Below are 16,892 nucleotides of genomic sequence, written 5' to 3'. Positions count from 1 at the left end.
TTGATTATAATGACTGATAAACGCCCTCCATTTGTAACCTAATGCCCCCCTCTCTACTAATTTGCCCTCAGAGCCTCCAGGCATCCTTTGAATGCCACCGTTGAGAACCCCTGCTCTAAATAATCACTTATGGTCAGCAGCGGTATGCACGTGTGACGTAATCATGTTGGCACGTGAGACACGTAAGAGCTGAGGCACGTGCAGCACACATGGAAGAGCAGCGCTGTTTACAGCTGAGTAGGAGGAACGCTGTACAGAAGCTTCGTTGGTTTTGGTTTAGATCTGTATTTATCTGTTTCTTTACTAACAATGGTGCGTTTGTGTGCTTATCCTAGATGTCTCAACCGAAAGGAGGACGTGAGATTACGTCCGTAAATGGCAATGCGAATACATCACACGAGAGACCGCGTGATCACTCTCTTGCGAAGCTTTCCGGAAGCGGTGGATTATAGTTAAAAAGTACTTAAATATTTATCTTTTTTTGCACCAAACGCGATCGTATCACTTTAGAAGACATTCATTTAACCTCTGGAGTTGTATGGATGATGTTTATGCTGACTATCTGTGATGTTTGGACCTTTAAAAGTCAGATCACCATCCACTTGCATTTTATGGACCTACTGAGCTATTTTCTGTTTTTCTTCAAATGTGTTCTGGTGAAGAAAGAAAGTCATACACACCTAGGATGCCATGAGGATGAGTAAATAATGAGAGATTTACATTTTTGGGTGAACAATCCCTTTAACAAGTGTGCTTCGAGATACTTTTTGAGAAGTCCTAAGTGAGTCAAAAGCTTGTAGGCTGCTCAGGGACAGAGTTCCGCAAGTTAGGACAATAGCGACTAAAGACCAACTTGAGTATGATCTATGACTATGGTACAGAGCTCCAGGAAGTCTGCCGAGCACATGTACCTGACACAAAACTCACCTGGTACCCGCACGGAGGAAAGAGCAGGTGCTTCCTCTGGTCCAGCCACAGTAGGGGTCCCGTGAGGCGATGCAGTTCCTGTGAAAACATATGAATTGTATTCCTTAAGGCTCCAGACAGTATGTAGCTTAATTCCACTGGATTTCACCCAAGTATGATCCACCTGGTTCAGTGTGCACATTAGACGTGTGACATCTGTTAGAGTGCGTTATGCCTCACTGGGCTGCACGGACAGCCGACGGGCACAGACACAGTGCACAGGCTGGTGTGGCAGCCTAGGGAGTGCCTGACCAGTGATCACGGGAACACAGAAACAGTCGTAGAGCTGAGAGTTATAAACAAATTGAGAATGCATATGCCCTTTATCTGAAAAATAGAATATATATTATATATATGTATATCTATATTCCATTGTAGGTGCCTCACTGTAGCCTCGATTTTTGCTTTTTTTAAAGAAAAGGAGGAATGAGTCTAAATTAATTTTTGTGGTAATCAACATTATGCCACAAATGCTATCGATTGAGCTAAACTTGTATTGAACATGGAACATTCCTTTAAGCTCTATAGTGCTTTTACATTGCTCTACTGGTTTGACATAGCAACATTGTCTAAACCAATACTGTGAGTTTGGGTCAGGACTAACTGTTTGTTTGAACAATGGCAGATGGGTGGAGTGTTAAGGAATCCAGATTGTAAAAAAGTCTTTCTTCTTGCAATTTCGTTTGGTGACCATAGTGAAGCAGAATTTACATACTTCACTTTGAAAGGATAAATGGTTCATAAAGACACTAAATAATGTTGTTTTTTACTTCTAAAATATTTAAAATAGGTTTTAAAATAAAAGGTTTGGGTTAGTCTCTAATAATTAGCCTAATTTAAGAACAGTATCTTTGGGAAGTCCCCATTTATATACCTGGGTAAATGTGTGTATGTCTGTATGTTCTTGGAAACAGAAGCTTCAGAAGTTAGCTAATTCTGACAAAACCTCTCTTTGGGGACATACTCATTTGGAAAAACAACTTAAATGAAATATTTGTAATTGTATTTTTAATTCTAAAAACACAAAACGTTTTCTTTTAGAGGAAGAGTTAGGGTTAGTAATTCTGAATAGTTATTATATTTCACTTTTCATTATAATAATAAAAGTCTATGGTCCGTGGGGTCTCAGGGTCATTATTTAGTGTGGGGCACAAACAATCACTTAACAATCAATTATTTGACCGATCTTTGAAACATTGACGAATAATTCCAAATTCTGTCTGTCATTTTGACAGAAAAAAGAAAAAAAATTTAACCTAGTGCATCAGTTTTGACATTCCCATTGTGCATGTGCCCTGTTTATTCCCTGGTATTAATATGTGTATTAGATATTATTAACTGTATTAACTGGCATCATCATCATTTACACCTGGTATTGTGCGTCTCTTTTGTGCTTGGATTTTGAGTAGAGGGTATCTGATTTTATAACTGCATACATCAATCATTACTTCAGTGTGCAAACTGCATAATAACAAAAAGAAAACACACACACAAAAAAACAACAACACATAATTTCAGCCAATTATGCATGCGCTTAATATAAGTGCAAACATCACGTTTAAAGCAGAATTGTCAATTATTTTAGTGGAGTAACTGTGTTAACTGAGCTTCACAGATGTGCTTCTCGTGTTACACTTTATGTTCACATAAATGTTTAAAAACTTTCATAAAATTTTAGTGCAACGGTTGATTGACAGGTAGAAGTTTCACACTAGAACTCTTTGGTTTCACTGGACTCAAACAAAGGGAGTCAAAAAATCCATCATAAAAGCCTATCTACTGTCACTTATGTGCCATTATAATGGATACTATGTCCCTCAATGCCCTAGTACTTATCAAATGAAAACAAGTATGACTGATAAAAATGATCATGACAGAAATTTTACAGAGAGTAACAAATAAAGATGTTTTTCTAGCACAGCCTCTGAACATGATGCCACACAAACATTCCTAATTATTTAATCTCAGCACAAAACACCACTAAGACGTGCACATCCACGTCAAAAAGCTCAAGTAAATGTGAAATTAAACCACAAACAGGCAAATCGTCAAAGGGTGTGCATATTATCTCACTAACTCTAAAGAACAGCATAACAAAATTAATCAAAATGATGACAGACTTCCAATTTAGCAGTCATTGTAAGCTAATACAAACCAATGCACCAACACAACACCTCAACGCAATGGCATACAATTAATTTAAATGATGAACGGTGCACTTTTACTAATCTACCCAGCAGCACATTAGAAAAAAAAAATGACTTTTTTTTTTTTTTTACCAATGACGTTCACTACGCATGTCTACTCTGCACCCGGTAACTTCTGATGCTCATGTCAACAGCTTGACGTAAATATGGTTGAAGCTTTTGATTGGCTCAGGGGCAAAGGCAAACTAGCCCCCCAGGCCATCGCTGAACGCTCGATGCACATGCACATGACGTTCTCCAGATCACCATTGATTAACATTGAGGATGAAGGACTAGCCCCATGCAGAGCAAATGAACAATTAAATGGATTTTACATAACATACCTTAATAATAATAGAATTTCTCAAAATAATACATACTTTTTTCTTGTATAATGGATATAAAACACATTTAAGTTGCGGAAAATGTATGATGATGCCATGCAATTTGCACAACAGCGCCACCTCTGGCGGGGCTTAGCCCCACTTGCCCCTAATGTAGAGACGTGGCTGTCTATGGTATTGCATGTCCTCATTTAGATAGTTAAGAAAAGGTGAGTGTGTACACATTTAGGGAAAAGGGGGATTATTTTAAGTTACTACAATTTGTTGCAGTATGTGAGTGTTTCACTCACTTCATGCAGCGGGAATAGAGCTGGCAGCGTGCTACAGGCACTTTGATCACACAGGAGGGGAACGCCAGCAGCAGGCTGTGACTGATGCGGTCCAGGGTAAGAGAGAGCAGCTGCCTGGCCTGAGGAGAGTCCGGCCCACACCTGAAATGCACACAGTCCAAATTACTTTACCACTAATTAAAAGAGTGCAGGGACAAATTCAAACACAATTTATACACAGAATACAAGAAACAATCTAACACATTTTTATACAGACTGACATGGCACAAACAGATTAACATAGTTTAAACAGGAAAGCCAGAAACAGTCTGATATTCTTTTAGTTTATTATAGCTTAACACAACATAATGCTGTGCTGATTAACAGAAACTAATGCGGCATACAGTAGAAAGAGGAGAAAAAGCTCACCTTATTAAAGCAATAGTTACCCAAAAATGTAACTTCTGTCATTATATAGCTACTCACTCTCATGCTGTTCCAAAACCTGTATGCTGTTATTTTTTCAGTGGAACACAAAAGGAAAATTCCTGAAGAAATTTTACATACCTCTTTTCATACAATGACTTGACATATCTCCTTTTGTGTTCCACAGGAAAAAAACAACTGCATATGAGTGTGGAATGACATGAAAGTGAGTAAAAATGACATAATTTTTGTTTTGGGTGAACTATTCCTTTAACACTGCATTAGACACTGCAGCTCAGATATCAAAGTGTGCTGACCACCTTGAAACTTGAATATTTTTGATCAATATTGTTCCAGATTATGAAAAATCTTCACGTCGGCCCCCTGTCCATTTAGATACAGGCTCATCATTTGCTTGTAATGAACTGAGACTGAAGTTCATCAAGTGAAATATAAACAGGAGGTGTAAAAGGATGTAGACATGTCTTGTATTAATGTGATATTCATTTTGCACTTGGTCCCAGTAACTCATCTGATTGATATCAAGGAGTCTGGTAGCCACCCACTCTTCAATGCTTTAGACTTAATTGGCACTTACCACTAGAGTATCTGTGATGCACCTGCCATGGTGGCTGCAATTCACATTTGTTAGTATACATATGCACGCCTGCATATGGTTATAAAAATGCTTACGATAATGGCCTTGATAGTGGCAGAGAAATCATTAGTACTTTAGGCAATGGAACTGAGTAATGAGCCACACTTATCAAAGACCATCAAGAACGAATGAGAGATGCGTTAAAGAGAAGACTGAAGAATATATGAAAGTAGTATGAGAAAGAAGAGAATGAGAGAATGAGAGAGAAAGATTGAATGAATGAATCAATCATGCAGTCATATAACTGCTTTTTTTGGCAGCCAAAACAAGTAATGAAGAGAGACACAGGAAGAGAACAGAGAGAGGGTGAGATAAAGAGGTGCGACTGGCAGGTTTAAAATGATTTAAGAAGAAAAAAGACGTGTGAGCAAGAGAGAGAAACAGAAAACGTAAGAGATGAAAATGAGGCACTGCTATAGATAGATCACAGAAAATAAGGGAGAAAGAGACAGAAAATTAGGCTTGCAAAAAACAAAAACAAAAAACAAAAAAAAAAAAAACACACCAGGCAACTTGGAAGATACAGCGACAGCAAGATAAAAAGAAAACTGTTTGAAGCGAGAGACGTCTAAGATCGAGATATAACATTAATTAACATCCCAGGCCTGCCACCCTTATTGTGTGATTTTTTTTTTTTTTATAGCTTCGTTACGGTGCTTTGATGGGTACGAATGCTGACACAGCCATTTTGATCTGTGTCCATGAGTCACTGGCCTCCATGACCCTGCATGTGTCAAACCATTCACCTCTTTGCAGCCGTTTGATGAGAGATGGCAGAGGTTATGTGAGGCCAGCGTGATCAGACACTAATCTGATTACTTAATCTACACTCCCCTGATTAGCTGGCTTCCCGCTGCATTACACACAACCAGCATTGTCAAAGCTGCCATGCTCCATAGAGATCACACACACACACACACACACACACACATTAACTGAGCTATCTAAACGAGGACATACCATATACTTCTATTGTTTTACTATTAAGCTATTTATGTTGGCAAGAAAATTCTATATATTTATTTATAGGTTTGGCTATAGTAATTACAACTAGATAGGTAAGTTTGTGAAGACAAAATCTGATGTTGGCTAGCCTTAGTTTAAAAAAAAATTCAGATTGATTGTCAGAGAGATTGTCAGATAGATAGTCAGATAAACCATCAGATAGATCTATAAACATGCTTTAAACATTGTGTCAATTTAAGTCTATGGGATTTTTGATCGCCCCATACTGGAAAATCTTAAGTCTGACATACCCGCGGGAAGTAGGGGTGCTGAAGGTGCTGCAGCACCCCTTGTCAGCGTTCCAGCCCACCCTGTGAAGTGCTGTCAAAATAGTGTATGCATGAAAAATTTATGTTAACAACAAAACTTTTTAGGGGTATTTATTTTCATCAACGAACACAAAGATGACAAGAAAAAGATTATTAAATGATTTTAATTGAAACATTTTATGAAAACGTGAGGAGAAAAAATAATACTGTACAGTGCACTAACAATGTTTTCAAAAAGAATAATCAAGAATAAAATGTTTAAATAATTCAGGCATATGCTGCGTCTCGTTTGGAAGGCTGCGTCCTCCGGAGGTCGCCTTTGTCAGCCGCATACGTCATCGAGGCTGTCTCTTTTCATAAAAGCGAGTAGGACACTTTGAATGCAGCCTTCGAATGCGACCTTCTTTCACGGTAATTCGGAGAATGCATGAGGTGTATCCTTCGTGGGTACTCACAACCCACAATTCTTTGCTTCAACGGAAATGTCTAAAAAAATTAATGCTAATTTGTCCATAAATATGATATTCAAACGCAAGTAATGTTAATTCCCAAGCTGAAGTACCTCAGTAGATGGGTGCAGAGTATATAATATGTATAATTATATTAATATATAACTGAAATAAAGTATTAGACTAAAAGTACACCTGTAAAATCTTTTTATCATTATAACTCTCCTAAAATGTACCTCATACGTTCCCTTCCAGAGGGACTTTGTTCCCTTCTCACTCGAAGCGCACATGCTTGTTAAAGAGTGGCGTGCTGTCATAGCAACCATGCTACGTTCTGTTTCTGTTTGTCCTACGAAGGGCGTCTCGTTTAAACAAGATTTGTTTAAAGGAGGATGCTCGGTATACTGCAGCCTTCAAAGGACGCATCCTGCCTAACACGAAGCCTTCGAAACGAGTCACAGCCATAGTGTTGGCGATTTCCCCGCTTGAACAGCATGAACTGAGCTGATCACCTGTCTAAAACACAGAAAATGAATAGCAGTCCCTAAAATGATAAACAACAGCATAACTACTAAAAAAAATAATACTAATGCTATCTAATACTTTATACTCTTTGTATACTATTATTTCAAGAGTGCAGTAATTTTTTTTTAAAGGACAGCTTTCATATGTATTTTATGATCATAAATCCAAATCTGTTTGTATATTTGCTGACATGTATTTATAGCGATTTTATAGTGTTATAGTGAATTATAGCAGAAGTTTCAATTGGAGAATTTGTGCTTTATATCTTTTTGTCAACAAAAAGATATAAAAAACGGTTCCCGTGGCTATGAAGTCTGATCATTTAGAAAAGATATAGCACATTAAGTCAGTACAGTTTGTACAGTACAGTTTGAAGGCTGATGGTTTATCTGACTATCTATCTGACAGTCTGTCTGATAATCAATCTGAATTTTTTTTAAACTGTAAGGCTAGGCCAATATCAAATGTTGTCTTCACAAATGTACCTATCTAGTTGTAATTAATATAGACAAACCCTACCCCTAAGAGAAAACTTTAAAAATGTTGCATTTAAAGAATGTTTTTTTTTTTCTTTTTCTTTTTTTTTTTTTTTAGTATTTGGTTTATTTGTGTGTTGATTTTTCAATTGAGAACCTGGATGTTCCCAAAGGAAGGATTTGACAAATTTAGCTCACTTTTGTGGACAATTTTTCCCTAACTACAGCTTAAGCACATTCACACATACACATTCATACACTCAAGTTTTTATGAATTACTCCAATCCACACACTGTGGAGATTTTTAGTGATTCACATTGTGTTTTTATTGTTTTATTGTGTTAATTCTTTGTATGGAAATTAAAAACCTGCCTCAACTGATGTACACCATGTGCTTTTGTTTTGGTATGTAAAAAGTTTCAAAATTTTTTTTTGTGGGACTGAAAGACAGGGCATGTGAGGAGAAACAGACTAAACAGTTTAGGAATGAAGGCACAATTGTATCCATGGAAAATGAGTGTTGCTTACAAACACCATACTGCCTTCAGCCAGAGATAATAAGCAGCTAATTCCCCATCTGTTTACACTGCATGACTTTCCTCCTGTGTTCTTCCAACATGTTATTCTCCACCATAAAACAATCAACAAACAGTTTGTTTCAACATTACCTGTCGGGGTTGTAGCCTTCTTGTTCCTCCAGGAACACATTGTTGCTGGACACGGTGTTATCCCTGTTGGGGGTGACGAGGAATTTGAGGATGGTCCCTCGGCTGGAACCCAGGAACAGGACTGTCTGGTTGCCATAGGGACCAGCATTTGTGTCCACCACCATTTTGTTCAGCTGGTATCTATAAGAGGCCGAAGACGAAATTCCAAAACAGACATTACAAAACTATCAGGGCATTAGTCATTCTCAAATGAGACAGAGGAAAAGAGGCATTAAAAAATAACCAAAACCTGCTGCCAAAATAGCAAACTGCACAAATCTGAGAAGCTATTTGCATAATTGAGACAAACTGGCATATTCTGAGACAACAGCACTGTGTCTTAATTGCTCTACCAGTGTGATCCAGCTTTCTAAAATAAGACGGTCTCCTAGATTGTTTGAAATTACACAAACAACTTGTCATTGCGACGTGTGCCCCGTTGGATGCAGAGAAACTCTAGCTGCTCGAACCCTGTGAGCTAAACACTAAGAGAGGACAGATACTAATGCTAATAGACCTGGCAGACTGTTGGTTAGATGTTCAGGGAAAGAGCATGAAGAAAAACAGGGTGACGTGGAGACCCTGTTGAAAAGACCAGTAGTTTATGTTGTGTTTTGGATGCTGGTGTTCCTACCAGGCTTCTAAACTAGCTTAACCAGCAAGACTTCCTTGGTCAACCAGCTAGACATTCATGCCAGTCTAAGCTAGAAAGGGAGGTTATGTGTTCTTCGTTTAAAGTTTGAAATTCCCTGCTGGAAAAGCAAGCTAAAAGCAGCTTCTGATGCTAGATGCTTTTAGCTGGCGGAAGCTGGTTATTTATGATCATGAGAAAGCCCAAACTGTTCTTAATGGTTGATCAGATGGTGGGACCAAGGACAACCTGGTAGCCCATCTTGGTCAAGCTAGTTAGAGCTGGTAGTCCTACTTTAAACCATCTATAAAAAAAGTTACCATATTGCAAAAACCTGGTATGAACTGGTAAAGAGGGGAGGAGGGAACCTCATCTTGGGTGAAATTAATATCTCAAGGAAAGTTGTCCTGACCTGACCATTGTCCTAACGATCCAGGGTCTCTGGGCCAATGATGGTACAGCTTCATCCATCAAAGGATGAGTCTTGACGAAAGTCAGCATGTCATCAGGGAAAGAGTTGGAGGAGTTGAACTTAGACCCCTGTATAGCACAACCGCCTGGCCTAGAAAATTCAAAGACCTGGCACATAATTCATCTTGCTCTATGCAGGTTGGCATTTGATGAAATAAAACACTCACTAGAATGGCAAATGTCAGCATTATGTGACTATTTCATTCGCTACCTTGGTTTGGGCACAACCTCATCTGGAACAGGTGTCCATATCGACTCGGGCGATTTCTGCTCTTTGAATCTTCCATCAAAAACTCCAGCTAGCTGCTCCATGTCAAAGGCACACACCGCTGAGCCAGGAATACTGCAAAGAGCATGGCAGAATATTTGTATTACAGTACACCCTCAAATCTGTTCTGTTTCACTCAATGATATTGCTCTGTGCTGGAGGTGATTAAGAAAGCAAAATGGATTTCATTTATCACAAGCACAATGGAGAAACATCAGCGGACAGCCTTGAATAGATCTGTACAGTAGGCAGTTTGACAGTCATTTCAAATAGAGCAGAGAATATTGTCCAGAACAGTCACAGGACACCTTGGGTGACTGCAAGCTCTTTTGGAAGGTCACCACATATAGGAAATAAGGAACTAAATAGTGTCATAATTAATAATAATTATATGACACTATTATTATTATTATTATTAATAATAATACTAATCATTGCTCATTTTAGGGTTTGTTCTTAACCTCTAACCTTTGGTGTTAAACTTTAACACAGTTTTAACTACAAAAATGAACAATAACAAATTGTAAAGAATTGGGTGCTATTACATTTCTGTGATTGGATGTACAATTTTTGCCTTCCCAAAAATCCCATAGACTTACATTGAGGTAGGGACCTGAGCCATATCATGGAGACTTGGGGGTCGGCTCATTTGACTAGGGCCAGTACGCAACAACATAGAAACCACCCAAAACACCTTAGAAACTACACAAAAATGTTCTGGCAACCACTCACAAAGCCTTAGCATCGTAATGGCAATTTTTGCAAGGTTAAGCTCCACTAACATTAATTGTAATCTAACAATGTCATAAGGTGATTGTAAGTTGTAGTAATATGCAATAATTGGCTTAATTACAAAATGCCAGATGGAACCTGTCCCCACCATGATACAAAAACAAACGTGTGTGCATGCATGTGAGCTTATGAGCAAATATATGGACATTAAATAGCTTTTGAAAGTTGTTAGGGTGGTGTTAGAACATCAGAGTGTGTGGTAAAAGCTGTGTGCACATGTTTTCTGGTGACTGTTTGCGAATGCAATGTTGTCTAGGAAAACAACAGGAGGCTCAGGAGGCCTCTCTCGTTTCCTGCTGTAAGACTGAGCTTCTGTCTCTAAACTGTCCTCAAGCACAGTGATTTGTCTCTGGTGAAATGACAGCTTTCAGCATCACAAAGACTTTCTTAAGAGAGGAAGAGAGTCTTATAGAGGGTATCTCAGTTCAGTTCTCGTTTACGCCCACTCCTTCTCTCTCTATCTATCTCTTCCTCAGTTTTCCTGGCATTGACAGACTCCGAGTAAAAGCTACAGCTGCATTCTCATGCATTCTTGACACAGGTCGTTCATTCTCTCTTCTTATCCACCACAAACATAAATCTATTTGTTCCAAAACCTAGTGAGCTGCCAATGTATGGAGCATTTAAAGGCATGTTAAGGGGGTGTTCCGAAGTTGGAGACCTTGTTAGGTGCCTTGTTAGGTAAGTATCTTGTTTTAGACCTACCCAATTTCTGAGGCAGCATCACACATATCATTCGAGGTAAAGGCCATCTAGGAAAGCATTGCGATGACTGCAGTGAAAAAAAATCTTCCAACGTTTTGGACGAAGTGACAGAAATGTTAATTATAAATATATTTTATTCAATACTGAAAAAACTATCTGTAAAACTTAAATTACCTAATATTTGTTTGTGTTATGTATTTAGTAGCTAGCTATCACCAAAGTCTTTTTAGTAAGTCAGTTCACTTGGCAGCTATTTGTCAATGTAAACAAGTGGCATAAAATACAGCTCCTATGTACTTGAATGGGGAAAGACTGAAATCTCCAAAATGGTTGGTCAAGATTACGATCGAAGAACATATTTCAAATAAGCAGTAAAATGTGTCAACACTGGTATCATAAACTGTACTTCTTCACCTCAGATTACGCAAAAAAATAAATTTTCCTGGCGTTCTCGAGTTGATTGACAGGCGATGTCTGTATCTAAAATGTGATTGATTGACTCTTTTACCTGTACGGCGAGACTTCCTTTCAACATTCGTTGACCAATGGATGTTCCAATTTCTCCCATTCATTTAAACAGAAGTGCCCTGTCTCTGCTTAATAGTTTCTGCTATCACGTTGTTAACTTAGCTACATGCTAATACAACCAAAACTCTATGAACAAAACTCTATATAAATCTCTGTGGAGTTGCAACCTATGTAGAGTCAAATATGAAGTTCCATCTCGATAGAGTGCAGCAGTGCCCGCCCACTTTTTCAGCAGTTTTGGTTCTGGAAGTATTTTACACATTCATTTTTCCATAGGTATTTCAAAAAATCCTTCATAAAAGACTAATCCATGAACCAAACACTGAAAGCACTGAAGTGATTTACAACATTGCAAACTTTGATTTGTAGCGGAATTTTTTTTGAAAATCTGATCAAAATACAGGGGTATAAAGTATGACTGTAACATACTCAGGGAATGAACTATGAAGCACTGCAAATTACATAATTGAATTAAAAACAATGGAAAAGTATAAAACTTTTGATTTTAAGTTTGATTCTCTGATTGGTGGATTGTTTCCCTTCAGGATAAAGGGTAATGTAGTTCTTTACCTGAAATTCTGTTATTATAATTATTTATTTATTTTTAAATTAAGATAAAAATAACACAGACTATTGGCTTCAACAGAATCACATACCATCCAGGCCCGGATCTAGAAATGTAACATTAGAGGGGCAATGACACACAATGGGGGGTGTGTCATTGTGCTGTTGATGGCGCGCCGGCGGGGGGAAGACACATTGCGCGTGACCTTCGTTCCAGTGCCTTCTGTTAGTGTTAGATCCATGATGATACAATTCGATCCTTTGCTTCATTTGCGCTTGCCTCTGCTTTTCCATCCTCCTGATGCTAAAGCTACCAACAAATGTCTCCAAAACACCACCTTCTTCTTTGGGAAACAGAATCCTGAGAGACACTTTTTGGGTGCATTCCGTGGGCTCTTAGAAATATCTCAGATGACAGGCTCAGGTCTGGACTCTCAGCCTCTTGTTTGGAACAAGTGAGACTGGAGTTCTTTTCCAAAGTCGCCCACACTGATCTGGGCTTTGTGGTCCATGTAGGCATGCTTGAGTGTGGCTTGCTGGGATTGAAAGGGAATTAATGTGAGAGTCCACAATGCTCAGGGGCAGAAGCAAGGGATGAGCAGCTGTCTCCCACAGGATTGGAGGACATATCTGCCACATGTCCAGCGCTTTTGTGTGTGTGAAGCTGTAGGCTAGATAGCTGCTGAGGATGACCCATTTGATTGACAGCACTAAAACTGTCCAAAACTCAACAGATTCAGCCACACAGCCACTGTGACAGAGTGATTTTTGATAAAACCTCCAGCAGACCTCATTAAGCTTTTTCTCAGCCTGATAGCATTCAGTCTCATCAGTGTCATCAGCCTGACACATTGCAGACATTCCGAAAGGCCCGACAGGTGAGCAGCTTGCAGCAATCGTTCTCCCTAGAAGAAAACTTTCTATCTTCAGAACAAAAGAGTTGTCAGGGGACACATCACTGAGTTTGTGACTATTTAAGATAACAGTAAAGAGGCAGCTAGCCCTTCATTGTAATACTTTTCTATTTGGTCAGCATTATTTGAACATTTACTTGTAGCTAACGTTTATACTACATCTTTCATAAGTCTCTTATTTTACACTTAAGCATACTGCATACACAAATAATTGTTAAACTATTTTATGCTTCAGTGGATTAATGAGCTGCATTTGATGGTTATTAGTTGATTACCACAAAAATAATTCTGAGACCTGTCCCTCCTGTTCTTTAAAAAACAAAAGCAAATATTGAGGTTACAGTGAGGCACTTACAAGGCAATTCTATATTCTATAGAAGTGAATGGGGCCAATTTTTGGAGGGTTTAAAGGCAGAAATGGGAAGCTTATAATTTTATAAAAACACTTACATTAATTCTCCTGTTAAAACGGGTGTATTATTTGACATGTAAAGTTGCCATTTTTATGGTTGTTTTAGGGTTTACAGTGGTTTACAGTGTTATGCCACAAATGCTGTCTATTGAGCTAAACTTGTATTGAACCCAGAATACCTGGCAAGCTCGAAAAAATACAACAGCAAACAACAAGCAAAAAAAAAAACAAACAAACAGAAAACACTATAAAACCACCATAAAATAAATAAATACAACTCATGCCCTACCTTCTGAATAAGCCTTCTGAAGACTTCATACGTTCACATTGTGTGATGAACAGAACGAAATTTTAATTGTTATTCCTTTTCAAATTAAACCATATAATTAAAGGGATAGTTCACCCAAAAATGACAATTTTCTCATCATTCACTCACCCTCATGATATCCCATGTGTGTATGACTTTTTTTCTTCAGAAGAACACATTTGAAGAAAAATAGAAAATATCTCAGCTCAGTAGGTCCTTAAAATTTAAGTGGATGGTGATCCAACTTTTGAAGCTCCGAAAGAACAGACAGTGAACATAAATGTCATCCATACGACTACAGTGGTTAAATTAACATCTTATAAAGTGATCCGGTCGCTTTTGGTGCGAAAAAGATGAATATTTAAGTACCTTAAATAAACCATTGCTTCCGGTAAGCAGTATATGTATTCAAGAGAGCGCCACGTGGTCTCTCGTGTGACGAATTTACGTTGGCATGTTACTGATGTAATCTCACATTCCTCTCTCGGTTGAGAGAGAATCACTGCTACTGACCGGATGCAATGCTTAATAGCTAAAAAGTACTTAAATATTTATCTTTTTCTGTACCAAAAGCGATTGTGCTGCTTTAGAAGACATTAATTTAACCGCTGGAGTCGTATGGATGACGTTTATGCTGACTGTCTGTTCTTTTTAAAGCATCATAAGTCGGATCACCATCCACTTGCATTTTAAGGACCTACTGAGCTAAGATATTTTTCAAATTTCTTTTTTTCAAATGTGTTCTGCTGAAGAAAGAAAGTCATACACTTTGGGGTGTATGAGGGTGAGTAAATGATGAGATAATTAAAATTTTTTGGTGAATTAACCCATTAACTTTAATAAATTACTAAAAACAAATATGGTGGCTTCGTCGATAACATCATACCTTATTGATTCTCAATGTATCTCCTGACCAAACGTCATGACTTCAAGATTTTACACTTCAAGGAAATCAATAGCAAATCACTTTCTTACAATTGTCTCTACATGTAAAGCTGGGAGAGAAGCAAGTATTTTAACATTGAAAAAATTACATACTTCACCTTTAAATAAATGTATATGTCCATAATATAATGCTCAGTGAAGGAAATCGTTTGCGTTGCTCTATAGTAGCACTAATAAACTGAACAGAAAAGTTCCTCTGAGAGGATGGGTCTCTGCATATCTCATCTTGGAACTCTGTCAAATTGCTTCTCCATTGCTCTCTCCTGTTTTTCCTCTCCATCTTTATGAGTCCTCTCTGTCTCCACTCTCTCTTTAACTGTCCCTCAGCTGGCTCAGTCCTGAGCGTTCTCCAGCAGAGCTGGGCTCTTTTCCATTTCCCCTTTCAATTTTAACTCTGTGTCCTCCTCCTGCACCCTCCACATATCCACTGATAGGTTGATCTCACTCACTTGCAGCCTGTCATTTACAGCAGTCTCACTCTATCTTCCCTGTCCTGTCTGGAGCCACAGCCCCACAACTATGAGCATCATGTACTCAAATGAGATGCAATAAGTTCACACCAAAGTGAACATTATGTTATCATTTACTCAACATCATGCTGTTCCAAACCCATATGCCTTTCTTACTTCCATGACACACAAAAAGAGATGTTAAGCAGAATGTTAGCATCAGTCACCATTCACTTTCATTGCACATTTTTCCCATCCAATAAAAAGTGAATAGCGATAGAGGGTTTCACTCCCTAACATTCTGCCTAGCATATCCTTTTGTGTTAGAAAAGTAATACTGCAATTCTTCTTAAAGGGATAGTTCACACAAAAATGAAAATTCTCTCATGATTTGTCACCTTCATGCCATCCCAGATGTGTATGACTTTCTTCTGCAAAAACAAATTAAGATATTTAGAAGAATATTTCAGCTCTGTAGGTCCTCACAATGCAAGTGAATGGGTGCCAACATTTTGAAATTCCAAAATCCACATAAAAGGACCATAAAAGTAATCCATATGACTCCAGTGGTTAAATCCATGTGTTCAGACACGATATGATAGGTGTGGGTGAGAAAAAGATCAATATTTAAATAATTTTTTGTCATAAATTCTCCTTCCTGCCCATTAGGGGGCGATATGCAAGAAAGATGTGAATCACCAAAAACAGCAGGAAAATGAGAAAATGAAAGTAAAGTGGAAATTGACTGAGTAGGGTGAAGAATTTATAGTCAAAAAGGACTTAAATATTGATCTTTTTCTCACCCACACCTATCAAATTGCTTCAGTATATATGGATTTAACCACCAGAGTCATCTGGAGTACTTTTATTTTGCCCTTATGTGGATTTTGGAGTTTAAAACTTTTGGCACCTATTCACTTACATTGTATGGACCTAAAGAGCTGAGAATTATTCTAAAAATCATCAACTGTGTTCAACAGAAGACAGAAATGCATACACATCTGGGATGGCATGAGGGTAAATGATGAGAGAATTTTCATTTTTGGGTGAACTAACCCTTTAACAATCCACATGATATGTGGTATCATTCATGTCCAAGCATAAACTGTGTGGAATGAGTTATGTGCCAGAGTTTAATACTTGGGTTAAGGGATTTGAACAAATAGTAATAGTAATGCTTGCTTTTGCAATCACCACTAAATATTTGAAACATATAACACTGAAAAACATATATATTTGCATGAATGCATGAACTACATTTATTAAAAAAAACAGCAGAATGTAAACCACACAATTTTCATAGTAGCATGAGTCATAGCCTTTTATACAATCTGTACTTTATTGCCCTCCTTCCCATAACACTTCTACCCATCTCAACCACATCCCAACATGCCCTCCTCTCATTCCCATAGTTCTTAACTGCTGCTGTGTCTGCCACATGCTAACCAGTTCAGGCAATTTGTCTGAGAGCTCTTTAACAGACCACACATTCTCCCGGCACGCTAGCAAAGCCCCCTGTGCTGTTTATAGAGGAGTACAGCTGCAGACGAGAATGCTTGTTCAGCTGGACTCTCCCTGCCACAGCACTTCGGTGGCTACTTATTGAAGAGCCGTTCTGTTCTCGTG

At 38.2% G+C, this 16,892-nt stretch overlaps 1 protein-coding gene across 4 annotated transcripts in view; it reads right to left on the bottom strand.

Annotated features, from left to right (window-relative positions):
- LOC127424442 (semaphorin-6B-like) overlaps positions 1-16,892 on the bottom strand; it is a 166,200-nt gene that overhangs the window by 33,294 nt on the left and 116,014 nt on the right. For all 4 annotated transcript variants that reach the window (XM_051669671.1, XM_051669674.1, XM_051669673.1 and 1 more), the window contains exons 11-15: positions 9,594-9,725; positions 9,324-9,473; positions 8,242-8,421; positions 3,787-3,927; positions 928-1,005 (exon numbers count right to left, since the gene is read on the bottom strand). In XM_051669671.1, the coding sequence (XP_051525631.1) occupies positions 928-1,005; positions 3,787-3,927; positions 8,242-8,421; positions 9,324-9,473; positions 9,594-9,725 (681 nt within the window). The remainder of the gene's footprint in view (positions 1-927; positions 1,006-3,786; positions 3,928-8,241; positions 8,422-9,323; positions 9,474-9,593; positions 9,726-16,892) is intronic.

Source organism: Myxocyprinus asiaticus, chromosome 33 (assembly GCF_019703515.2).
Source record: "Myxocyprinus asiaticus isolate MX2 ecotype Aquarium Trade chromosome 33, UBuf_Myxa_2, whole genome shotgun sequence".
In the NCBI taxonomy this organism is placed as follows: domain Eukaryota; kingdom Metazoa; phylum Chordata; class Actinopteri; order Cypriniformes; family Catostomidae; genus Myxocyprinus; species Myxocyprinus asiaticus.
Note: the sequence above shows the minus strand (reverse complement) of the source record. Positions and strands in the feature narration are given on the sequence as shown.